The 13,269-nt window shown below is 37.2% G+C and overlaps 2 protein-coding genes across 4 annotated transcripts in view; one reads left to right on the top strand and one right to left on the bottom strand.

Annotated features, from left to right (window-relative positions):
- The window catches only part of LOC121740250 (autophagy-related protein 16-1), a 202,032-nt gene that overhangs the window by 35,297 nt on the left and 153,466 nt on the right, over positions 1–13,269 (top strand). The gene's annotated exons all lie outside the window — the stretch shown is intronic.
- Positions 1–13,269, bottom strand: part of LOC121740249 — a 45,231-nt gene that overhangs the window by 2,529 nt on the left and 29,433 nt on the right. The window contains exons 3-6 of the mRNA XM_042132887.1: positions 3,685–4,081; positions 3,302–3,462; positions 2,813–3,014; positions 65–159 (exon numbers count right to left, since the gene is read on the bottom strand). Of these exons, the coding sequence (XP_041988821.1) occupies positions 65–159; positions 2,813–3,014; positions 3,302–3,462; positions 3,685–4,076 (850 nt within the window). The 5' untranslated portion in view covers positions 4,077–4,081. The remainder of the gene's footprint in view (positions 1–64; positions 160–2,812; positions 3,015–3,301; positions 3,463–3,684; positions 4,082–13,269) is intronic.

Below are 13,269 nucleotides of genomic sequence, written 5' to 3'. Positions count from 1 at the left end.
TCGTATTAAATTTATGCCTTAACCGTGACAAAGCTTAATAAACTGATATAAAAATAAAGTATACCTTCGTTTGGCTGGAATGAATTAGTGCCCGCCAGAGTGATACGATCCATGTTCGAAAGAACGCACTCGCCGGTTTTGTTGTTGTAGTTCGCTGATCTGCAACGATGCATTATGCGTGTTAATGACTGCTATAAACCATTTCATTCTTTGGTATATTATCATTTTATTTAAAGAATACAATTCTATCAAACGCTGGATCGGAGGCTTTCAAAGCGATACCGGTTTGAAAAGATGTGGCTGTTTTATGTACGTGAAGTGTTATTTTAATACAAACAAATAGTGAATTGTACTGCTAAGGTATATTTATAATATAATATATTATAATAGTTGGTCCCAGACGTACTGATTAGTTCTTTCCTCTGGACTAGGCCGACTGTGTTGCGAGAATTTCGTATACCATACGGACATTTAAATCCTGTCCCAGGCACTACAGAATTTGAGGAGTGGTTACTTAAAAATACTGTACTCAAAAATTACTTTAAAAAAACTGCTCGGAAAACACTGTATAAATGATGTACAACGGATGCAAAGGAATGCAGACACAAAATTAATTTAGCTAAAAACTAGTTTTAGCTAAATTAATTTTGTGTCTGTTAAACATTTGCGGTCTTACAACAAAAGATTAAACATCTGTTGAATAGTTGTTTTGAGACCTATTTGTACTGAATTTTTCTCTAATCAACTGTTCAACGGGTGTTGAACAGTTGATTAGAGAAAAAATTGAAAAGTTGAAAATCTTTTGTAGTAAGACCATTAATTTTTTATAAAATATTACTCGAAATAAAAACAATGGTCATCAAGTAGGTTAGGGGCCTTCCTAAACTTTATTTTAAAATTTTAAAACGCTAATTAAGTAAGTATATTAAAGAAAGTCTCAAGTCCATTTTGATGTAAGTATAGTGGACTAACCTCCGTGCCCTTTATTACTTTATATTGACCAGTGACCACCGATAAGATCCTATCTAACTTTATCTAACAATATTTTCTCTTTGTTCTTATCGATGCAGATAATATCTGACCCTAGTCATAACCTATAGGAATGCATTTTCATTTAATATTGAAATTATTGGAAATGAAATAGATAGTGACATTTATTGCACTGCAGTACTAGTATAAATAATACTATTTTAATATCAGTACAATAGATAGACATCACTTTATTTTGTCTTCTTAAACCGATTTTATAATTTCTTGTTTTTTAATTAATCCGATTTTAACGATGTGGCTGTGATATTTTTGAGAGTAGACTTGAAAAATAATTATCTTGAAGTTTAATTTTTTACGTATACAAAGCTGCTGCAGGGCTAGCATCACAACAATAGAAATGGAGAGAATCGACATACTGACAGATTTTATGGACAAAATGTCCTGTGTGTGTGTGTGACAAAGTGTCTTGGTCGTGTCTGACTGTCACTTTGTCAATTCTTCCTTAGAAAGAAACAATTTCTATGGTGGCCATGCTACGCCTACTGGTATCATCTATTTGGTGTAGGTATAATTTTTTCTGATGGTAAAAAAATATTAGATATTCTATTTATTTTATCCATAATAGGGTCTATTGTGAGGTAGCTTCGCTGGTGGTCCAGCTTAGCTTGTTCATTATAGAATGTGCCTATAAACTTAAGTCGTACACATTACCCTTTGAACCTGCGTGCTATCTTTGCCTTAATAGTAATTGAATGAACTTCCCATTGCCTTTAAGGTCCGAACTACTTTATACGTGGGTTCAAAAATTACTAACAGTACTGTTCCCCTGTTGACATTTAGAGGAAATATTGTTCTCGGTATGTGCATTTTCAATAGATCTCAAAGAGCAGTGTCTGCCTTATCGGTTATTGTATCGTGAAAGTAGGAAGCGATAGGGCAAACCGCTCCCACACCGCGCATCTACCACGTCCAAGGAATATTTGCCAAATGTCGTGACTGTTGCAGATCGCGATTCGCACCGCCCGGGGTGACTCCGCACCCGCTTCAATGAACCTACGATTTATATTCAAAGGTGTCCTACTCATTAGAATATCATTGAAATCCTGGGTGTTATTTCTGTAAATTTCTTTACGTTACCCGATGTACGACATAATACAGGGGTCATCAATTAATTTCCCTCACGGTCCATCTTGAGAAATGAAATTATCGTCGCGGTCCAGTGTCCAAACATTTTTTATAAAAAATATTTATAATGCCACAAAGGCTATTACGGAAATAATAAAATTTATTCTCCGCTTTCTTTCGTCCCCACCTTTTTTCGAATTTTCATAAAATTACGTTTTCTGTAGTGCAAGTTGGTAGGTCCGCGCACAACGGGTTGGCGGTCCGCCATTTGGTGACACGTGACATATTTATAACGACGCTTTTAATCTGAATTTAGGTTTTCACTGTATTTGATTATTATCGATTTAAACCGTAATTATATACGACTTCCATATTATAATATATTCAACTCACTATTTTTATTTAGGCCATAATTTATATTCAATGGGAAAAAACATTCAAGGCACGTAGAATATGTGCATTACTAAAGCAGTTTACATCTACTATAAAGTTTTTACTCATACGTAATGTGTTTCCTCGCTTACAACATAAACATGCGCCTTTATTGCATAGAGGCATAAAAGAGACAGTAAGTAATGCATTTCTATGTTCTCTACCGAAATCAATTAAAAAAATAATAAGTGTTGTGAAGATACCGCTTATAATTTAATGGTCTTCAATCATCATCAACATCTCGTGTTGAATATTAATTACTTACCTGCAGACAAACTCGTTTTCACCAAGGCAGAGGTCGAGGCACATTTGTCTGGAGCCAACGGTGTGTGACCTCTTGCCTCGTCCCTTAAGGTGGTACCCACGGACGCGGTCAAAGCACCAAGCTCTCTCACAAGGCTTCACGCCCAAGCATGACTTCTGGGCGTAAATCGTAAACACCGGGAACTGGGACTTTGTCAATGCACCTTGAAAAGAAAATAGATATATTCACACAACCGAAATAAAACTAAGTCTGAGTCTAAGTGTATTATTATTCATAACCCGTATTTTTATCTTAACCGAGGACTACATTCTATGCTCTTAACACTTTATCTCGCTATCAGCAAATAAAAGCATTTCGAAAAGGAGGCTAAGAATGTTTGCACATTTAAAAACCACACCTTCATGAGATGACTTACAAAAACTTGTCTGGCGGTAACAGTATTTTGCTTGTAAAAAGAAGTTTTTGTAGTGCCTAAACGTGTCTATTTACCTGGCAGTTGATCAGCGTCCGAGCTGAACAGCACACAGAGGCCGGTCTCATAGTTTACGGCACGACAGGTATCGTTGACCTGACATTGCTCCAAGCAGTCGGTGAGCATCAGAGTTCCGGGAATGTCGTCCAGAATGTGAGATGGTGCAGAGAAAACGTACCTAGAAAAAAGTATGTCTCTTAATACTGTAGATCGCAGTATACATAGATATGTATACTGCGATCTAGATGTACCTAGATGCATCTAGATACAGGCACACGATAATGCAGATGAATCATCGTGATTCGTGTGCCTGTATCTTTATTAAGAATAACGACTGTATGAATACCAACAGATACATTTTTAAACGCTGGTTAAAAATATGTAGTCTTGTCATACTTACCCTGTGATAAGTTCGAAACCAATCATTTCGGAGTCGCATTCCTCAAGAGAATTTGCAGGGGCAGACGGTGCCGAAATGCCACTGGGTGCTGACGGAGGGATCCCACCCGAAGCTGTTTCGGGAGCTGATGCTGGCTCCTCCAGTTCATCCTCTTCGGGTTTTTCTGATGCCGGTTCACTAGGCTCGGGAGGTGGGGCACCAGGGTTGGTGTATTCTTGTGGCGCGGCTACTACGGCTGGCTCGGGGGAATTGGACTCTACTGCCACATTGTCCTGGTCGGGTGCTTCAGCTGCAGATCTCAGTGTTCCCTCAAACTTTTTCGCCGCATCCACGGAGGATGCTATTAGCAAAATACTGAGTACGAGCTTCATAGTCCCAGGTCGAGGTATCATTTTATCTGCAACAAAAAATATTTCGCTTAATTACTTGTCTTCGTAGTTCGTACATGCACCTACATAATTCCAGAAGACTACGTGTTCATGCTAAAATAAAAAGTTCGTGGTAAAATTATTACAACCTACACTTTTTTCTCTGAAAGCGATATCTTCCAGATAATCAATTACAAGGATAATGAAGTTGATTGAAATTGACAGCTTGCCCACCCCGTACCTGTTATAATGATGCTCTTAAAGCGCCTACTTTCATCCACTTTGATCCACCATAAATACATAATTGACATGTTTATTAAAATGCACCGGCAAACGCTAAAACTGTCCGTGGAATCATGAAATTGCTACCGTAAATGAATAATTATTATCGTGAATTCCAAAACGTACATGACGTGTATTATGGTCATTATAGGAGTAACGTCGATTGAAACGAAATTATGAATACAAAAGCAATTTTTAGGGCGTTGAACTGAATAAGAGCGGTAGCAATCAAATCGTATTAGTTTCTAAATAGTTTTTTATTCGTACTGCTCACAATATACTAAAGGATGGCTTCGCGACGCTCACGTTCATCATACAATGTTCGTAACGGTCCCGATTCATGGCCTTGTCCACATCGGAATCAACGGTATTAGTTCTACTGATTTGTTTAAAAAAACTAACAACGCCTGCTATTGTGTAATAAATTGTACATTGTTAGTTTAAGATTGTCAGTGACAAGAAGTGCTGTTCGTATCGGGGTACAACACCGCGAGCCGTGAAACAGAAGCGCCGTAGATAAATCTCGTACAACGTTCAAGTCGTTTATTACTATGACTGATAGTCGCGCTTTCATTTTAGTAGAGCTCCATGAATTTACAAGTATGATATATATTTTTTTGTTGTAATCTAAGTGATCTAACTTACCTAGAGTCTACTTCACAAAGTTTTTTCTAAGAAAATTTTCAATATTTGCATCAATTGAAAATTCCAACAATGATATTACCTTTAGCCCGTTAAGCGTTAGCAAAACTAGATCAGGCCTAACATTCCATCGCATCTCCACCATTTTGTGTTAGAAGTCAGAGGAATACGAATTCGCCTCGGGAAATCTAATTCATTTCATGCATCACGTCACTCGCAGCGTGAATTTAATAAGAATTTAATCGCCACGTCCTTCGTCACAGTTTATTGCTCTCTGTATCGAAGAGCGTCTGCTTTAAATATTCAAATTTAATTTACTTCAACTAGCAAAAAAGTTTAATTGAAAAAAAGTCGTTCGTAATTAGGTAGGTACTACTGTTAACGACATTCCTCCTAACACAAAGCGTACAATCAACTCTTGATTTTAGCAAAAAGTGTTAAGGTAGCTCGGTCGTGTCAGAATTATTTAAATTGCCTTATCGAAACAAAGTGCTTGACTGATGCGAATAGCGTAAACTAACAGGAGTGTAGCATAAAGTACAGCTACGGATGCCTTATAAGTTGCATGCGCCGGGCAATCTTTGACCTGCTCATACTGTCACGAAATTGGTCACACCATAATCTTTAGGAAACCACGATACTGTATTACCTTTTCTGTAATTATTTACTGTGAGTAGCGTATCCTAGATCTGTGATATGTACAGTTACTCCGAGGAAATGCGGAGCTCCCATACCAATTTAAATATTTCATGCAACACCAAAGGTGTAGATGTTTTTGTTTTGGCTTTATGTATAATGGTTTCGGTATTTTAAGTTAAGTACTTGAATACCATGACTCCTTTAGCACGATACTCTCATAGTTTGCATATTAATAGAGCAGATAAGAAATTTTGTAATTACCACCATTAAGTCAGCTTCCGGACTTGATCGCATCGGCTTTTCTCTTTAAATTTTCTTATCGGCATATTATGCATGCATTTTAGACTAGCTACTTTTACTTAATGTATATTAATAAGTGTTAATATCTATATTTTTTTTTTTTATTTATTTATTTCATAACATATATGTCTGTATATCATAGGTTCCCCCGTGTGTTAATAGTGAATAGTATTAAGTGGCTTCGAAGGAGGTCAGTGTGTTATCGGTAAATAACCTGCAAGATGGCTACAGGTTTACCAAGTTGAAACAAAATTTATGGGCGTATAAAGATCGTGATATGTTATGCCCGCGTTTTTTACACAAACTTGTTAGTATGTGTCATCTAGCAGCCATTTGTCAGACGTTAGTGAGATGTGTCTCGAGGACGTTAGCCGGATTGTTGGCATGTTTTCATTTTGTAACCCTTTAACCTATATATAAAAAGTATCGTCAGCAAAAATACGTAACTTGAAAATATTACAGGTAAATCTGTATTAAAATATAATAATAGATGCAAGATGAATTATATATATATTACATTTTAAAGTAGGTATCGTCAAATTGTATTTAAAAAAACCGAATTTACAAGTTTTTAAAAATTCAAATTCTTTATTTTTATAGAGCTCTAAAGGTTTTAATTTTTAATGGAGGTTTCTTTGTTGACTGTACTAACGTAACATAATATGTTTAACATAGATATTTTTATAATTTGATAGCTCGTGTTTTCCAGCAATTTGTAGTCATGGAAATACTATATCGCTACACTAATAAAATAAATCTGCTAAAATGTAGAGCATAAGATTAGAGTTAATTTAATTGTAAAATATGCCTCGATATCTTGTGACTATTAGTAGCGTCCATAAATGGCTTTCGCCAGAAGAGCTATTGTGTTCCCATGTCGGGTATCACAAGCTGCAAATGTATCCAACTAGCTCGGAGCGCCGATCAGATGGGGTCAGCGCATTCAATGAGCCGGATGGCTTCAACCTGCTATTTACGTTTCACCATACTCGTACTAGTTGGTGCACTATGGACATCCAACTATTTGTATCGTGGTTTACTTCTTGAAATTCATTTGCGACGCCTCGCTTTGCGATTTCTTTGGTCTCATCGGAATTTTGAGTTACTATTTTCGTAATTATTGTAAAGTCTGTCAAGTCTAGAATAAAAGCAGATTGCTTTATTTACATCTAGGAGCCGTTAGGATTTATAGAGAGGGAAAATAAAATAAGCTCATTGTATCCGTCACGACAGCTTAATCCAAGTGATAAACCATTGCATGTCTAAATTCTGCCATTAGCATCGACAGGAGTTACGATTTCCAGAGTTATTTACATTGAATGAAATTGTAATTTGTATCGGGTCTCTAATAGGGCGCGGTGCTTTCCTTATGTGATGACGTGATAGGATTGTGGGATTTACCCCTAGAAGGTAGCTTTCGAGGCGTCAATGTCGCTCATTGTCTTATGCCTATATTTGAACTGGTCTACGTATGGTTATGAATCGACGTGTAAGTTATAATTCACTTCAATTTGAACGTCTTCTACGAAATGTGGAATATGTGAACTGTGTTTTCTCATTTGCCGCAGGTATTATGTGCTTATCAGGTTCCCGAATCGACGTTCAGAAATTATTTTGTGTCAAATTCATTTTCAACATTTGGGTTGGTACTGCTAATATATATTCTGTGATTTGGGTTTAAGTTGTCAGTAAACTTTTTAAGTATTATCGTAAGTGCCATATCTTGGATCGAAGACTCTTGGATTTTGCAGTAAAGTCAAGATTTGTCAAGTTATATTCGTACTAAAATATGCAAATGTAGAACTATAAACCTAATCGTAATGTTTAATATTCTATCCGAGGTTCGTTGGGCTCGGGTTACACACGTTTATATACAGGCATAGAGGTATTCATATGAATTAACCAACAAGAACCATATTGTCATTGTGTATCTAAGTGGAAATAATATTCTTTAATACATGAATAAATTATGTATGCCTGAACCAATATATCTAAGATATTTTTCATAGTCAAATCTGAAAATATTGCGACCACATTGACATAAAAAACTATAGGTCTTGGTTAGACCACCTAGAAAATCGTTATCTTTTGAGAATGCAGGGCAGAATAGACACACTCATAAAACTGTTGAATTAGCTTATTAAAATAATCTACTAAACTACGGTAAATTTAATAAGCTGAATTTATTGGGCACTGTCAATGCGCTTACAACAGGTAATATAAACTGTTATTTATGTCTTATTATATATCACTTGCCTAGATCAATAAATAAATTCACTTTTATTTTTATAACAGTCCACGCAGTAAATAGAGCCCACCGTGCATTTGGATTTGAATAGCAGCTCGATAAAACCCATATTTATTAGCTATTCAATCGACATAAATATTCAACTCGGTGAAAGTCAATATACATAATATTTTGATGCACGGCGGTAGTGCGTGCAATATCTTTAAATACCGCTCTTTGCGCTTTCTTCGATAATCCTTACTCATAGGTCAGTGTGCTGAGCGGGGTCAGGTCGCCTGAGAAATTTACATTAGTAAGGGGTTTGCGATTTCTCCACACAATGGGGCACCGATAATACCATCTGCTGCATCGATTGTAAATGCTCTCTCCAATTTAATTACGTTTAACATAACGAGCGACACGTTTGCGGAGCGTGTTATTGGCTGGATGCGCCGACGCTCACAATGTTTTTTGTGTACTAATTTGAATACATTGCGGTTTCGTTGTAACGATGCCTCGATCGAAAGAAGTAAAACAGTAGATCGTGATCGGATAATGTGTAACCTCGTTTAGTTTTCTCCACGATTAATCATGCAAACTCTATGGTAGAGTGCGAGTTAAGTCCTATAATTTTGTAGCATTGTTCATGGTATGGACTCGAGAGTGATAATCGAAACTGGGCTTAGATGCGAGTAGCATCCGTCTCGGACGCTTTCTTTCTTCCACTTTCCGACTCATAAAACAATAATGATAGTTCTCTATAGTGACCGTTTACTTTTTACTTACGTTTCTATCGCGAGACGCGGCTTATTAAATTACCATGCATTTTAAAAGTAAAAAACATACTGGAAGTGTGTCTGTGAAAAACGCGCAAGTTTTTTATTAAATAACCATACTGAACACTTCATAACAAGTTTTTTATGTGCGCCTGTACGAGGACAGCGTCCATTAATCCCGTATTATGGCATCATTTGAGAACAATTCTTCATAACATATCGTACGTGCCTGCTATTACCATAACTAGTAGCCTCTAAGTGATCTTGATCTAAATTAAGAGCTCGTATAAAACGCATTAAACTGACACGAAATTTGCAAGATAAACAAGAATATTAAGTTTTTTATCTATTCAGAGTTAACGACAGCTCGGGGCTACAGGGAGAATGAAGTTGCACTGCTGCTACTTGGAATAGATCTTTATTCAACGAGTTGTATTAAAATAACCTATCTAACCTTGCGAAAGATAGTGGATCCCACAGGTGGAGACCTTTGACTTTATTAAATGTGAAACAGCATCTATTCTAGCGATTGCATCTTTGCTTGTTTACCAAAGTACACTTTCTATTTACTTGCTGTAAAATGCATTATTTCTTAAGTACATGGTATACCTTGTATAGATTGTCTAATTTTTTTTTATTGAAAATACTTGTGCCGTTGAATTTTATTGTTTTATCAGTTATCAGTTATCACATAGCATCAATATTATTATCTATCAATCCTATCTGCAAATGTCGTTGTGCATGTGCTTGTAACGCTATATGAATACTGATTCACCTTAATAATTGCTTCCTAATTTCGGTAGATATATTGTCGAAATTGTGTTGAGCGAATGACACGGTCCGCTCGTCGGCGTCTGCGCCGGTCGTGCTGTAACGGCATCATCAATCATCTGTAATTTGATTTCTATGCTCAATTATTGCGTTCGCGGAGGTCGAGCAAGCGCACTCTACTTCCCAGTCAATGGTTCACAGTTTGATAATACGTGTATGATACATTTGGGTCAGTCTACCCAAAATACGAGTAATTCTTGTCACATAGATAATTAAGATATTTGCCAATAAAGTGTCGTTTAACACTTTCTATTGACAATTCTGTTAACATTTTAAAAAATATGTTCAGAAATTTTAGGAATTGAGTGTTAAAATTCGCGACTATCTTAATTCGGAAATGTTGGACTTTCAGCGCTATAAAATACGACCGACGGAAATTGATTGTTATTTATACTCTGATAAAATGGTTATTCCACTTGTGAACGTTGAATAACGGCAACGGAATTAGCATTTTCTTGTGCGAGAGTAAAATCGTTGCGGAAAGTAAACAGACGCATATCGGAGCGGCGAGTGTTTCATTCGTGCTAGCGGTCGGCGGCGACCCCGATGTGTAATGAAGCTTTTACAACTAATAAGAAAATAGTAATTGATTCTCTGTGAGGTTCCTCGGTACTGTCACGTGACAAGTGTCACGAAGTCTATTGAAACGGAAACCCGCGATTCAATACGATCGTGCACAACAGGCTCGATAAGAGCGTTGAACTCCGTACCCCATTAGGAGATGCTAATAAAAGTTGCTAAATTAACTCCTTTTACCGTACAAACGATTCCCGAGTTGGAAAATGAACAGCAATTAAAGTGTTAAAATCAATTAATACCTTTCCATAAACGTGTATTATTTCCTAATGAAGTTGCTACGGAGCTTTCGAAATAATTTTCTAGCGAAGGTGTAGGACGGTTAGATTACGGTGAATAAATTAAGACGGTATTGTGCCATGAGGCAAGGAACGTGACGCCTGCACCCTTTAATGACAAGTTGGACGTAATAATGACAAGTGGCGCGGATCGCACGCGCAGCGGTCACGACCGCCGCGGGGGACGCGACCCCACTCATATGGTAGCGATCTCGTCGCTGTACAAACTATGTGGTTTACTATGTTATTAAGCATAATAAAATGTGAGATCATTAAATCATAAAACCCAAATAATATCGAATGAAGTTGGGCAGGTAGACTCCGTACTTTCCAAATGTAGAGTTCTAAAATTTTAAATTTAGTATGATAGCTACATATTGCGTACAAATCATTACAATATATTGTGTCACACATCCTACAGCACTATTTTATTCACACAAGCTTTGAAACTAGGAAATTATAATTAATAGATCGTAAAGCGAAGCGTATTATAAAAGTATAAATTATTTTTCCAAGTAACTGTCCAACAAAGTGGTGCAGTGTAACGGTAGGTGCCGTCGTGTTGCGCACGAGCAGCGCCGGACCGTGCTCTAGACCCGACGGCCGAATTCGTCAAAAGGCAGCAAAATTGAATTCGTCACCATTTTTTTGTCCGACCACGCGTCTCAATTACACCGAATAAATCTGCGATTTCTCGAGCCTTTTCGGAGTTACGGTTATCTCTTTGACCCAGATATTAAAAATTGATCCGCTCGTTACGGTCAATAATTTGTCTTCATTATCGTAAACGTCCAATAAAATACATATTTGCACACGTCTGACTTTCAAACGCAAACAATTCGCTATCGGTTTGTGTGCCGTGTGTGGTCCTGCCGATCGCGGTCACGCTAAAAACCGTTGCATATCACCGTATCCTATTTAGGAGTCTCAGTATCCCACGTTGTAAACATGCTGTATTATTTGCGTTTCTAGTGGGGCGACGAATAACTGTACAAGAAGCCAGTATTTGTTGGACGTCGTAGGAAGACAGATAGGGTCCATATCGGATTGCTTTTGTTTGCGGACGGGGAAACTATCGGATCTGCGCTATCCGCATTTGGCAGCTCGTCGGGCCCACGCTCGTAAATAGAATCTCGTGTAGTCGGTGATACATCCATCGATACCGAATGAAATATGAACAATCCAAACGGGCTTTGCGAGAATTATGAGCTACGATAGTGGACGAGGTATTATTACGGTCCGTTTAAGGGCTTATCGAATTAATATACCGAAGGTTACATCGGATGATAGATTCCGATAACGATCTGTTGTTTACTTAGCGACTCCAAAATGGCCGTAAACTATCGAGCTCTCGCTGATCGTAACTCAGCGTTGAGATTCATTCTCCTTATATTTAAAAACTTTACTCGCTCTAAAGAAAATATTATAAAATGTCAACGTAATACGCACAAGTAATGACGACTTTCCTTGCATAAGAATTGTCGACCGCAAGGAATCCGCCGGCTACCATAATGATAGTACGTGATAGATTCGATTTACAGGTTTGTTTCAATCTCGCGCGACCGCCGCGCCAGCGACAAATTACGTTGCGGCTCAACTGATGTCCGCGACGATAAAATGTACGCTACATGTTTCACAGTATCACAGTAGCTCACTGTATAACATTAAACTCTTTTCATTCGAAGCTAATTTTGAATTCATTCCTGGTCAAGGCACTATGTGCCTTGACCAGGAACGAATTCAAAATAATTCTAAAAAATAATTCTAGGCTTTTCTTCTTAATTTTTAAACACATGAAACGTCTCTATTTCTTAGAATGATGAATTATCGTTAGGGTCATAAAGTTTTAGTGTTTTACAATTTAAGACTGAACTTCATGAATCACTTAATTATTAAAGTTCCTAACTTATGTATTAGATAAATAAAATAAACTACGGCTATCTAGTATCACAGAATATATTAAATCCTTTCCACGCTGTCGCTTGTTGGTGTACCAAGTACCGACATTTAGTATTCATTTCAGCTTGTAATGAATATCCCGCGGTCATTTGCCGATGATTGATCGATCGCATTCGCCATAATAGATATACTCGGTCTGCATTTCAGTTTCGCCTTCGAGCTAGCGGGTCATGTGTTTAGGATAAATATTATAATAGATAGATTCTACTCGTATTACAATCTGTCATAAAATAAGTATATTATGGTACCTACAGTTACCATACAGCGACCCAATGCTTTTTCTAATAATTGTGTAGACTCTGCAAAATCTCATTTGTAATCCTCGAACTGAAAACACCTTTTAAAAATTCTTCTAGTTTAATTTCTATCATAGTTTATTGTACGAGAAACGTGCAACTTTTAGCCGCAGGTAAAAAGTGTGAACTTTCTACTTCGGCTTTTTCGACAATACCTTTTCGACAACGAGCGCAATTGGAAATGAGTATGCTTTGGAAAATTTATGTTCAATAAATCGTGACAAATATAAAGACATCCGGCGTTATCGGTACTCGGCAGATATTAATTGCTTTGTATAAATTTAGTATCCAAACGCTTTTTCTCTTCATTGCTGACTATTAATTTCGTCTTCGGTGCTTACGGAGGATTGCGACTTGACACACATTACGAGACAAGCGAATTTGTAAAGTTGTCGCGAAATTATAAATCGC

This window comes from Aricia agestis, chromosome 3 (assembly GCF_905147365.1).
Source record: "Aricia agestis chromosome 3, ilAriAges1.1, whole genome shotgun sequence".
Classification (NCBI taxonomy): domain Eukaryota; kingdom Metazoa; phylum Arthropoda; class Insecta; order Lepidoptera; family Lycaenidae; genus Aricia; species Aricia agestis.
Note: the sequence above shows the minus strand (reverse complement) of the source record. Positions and strands in the feature narration are given on the sequence as shown.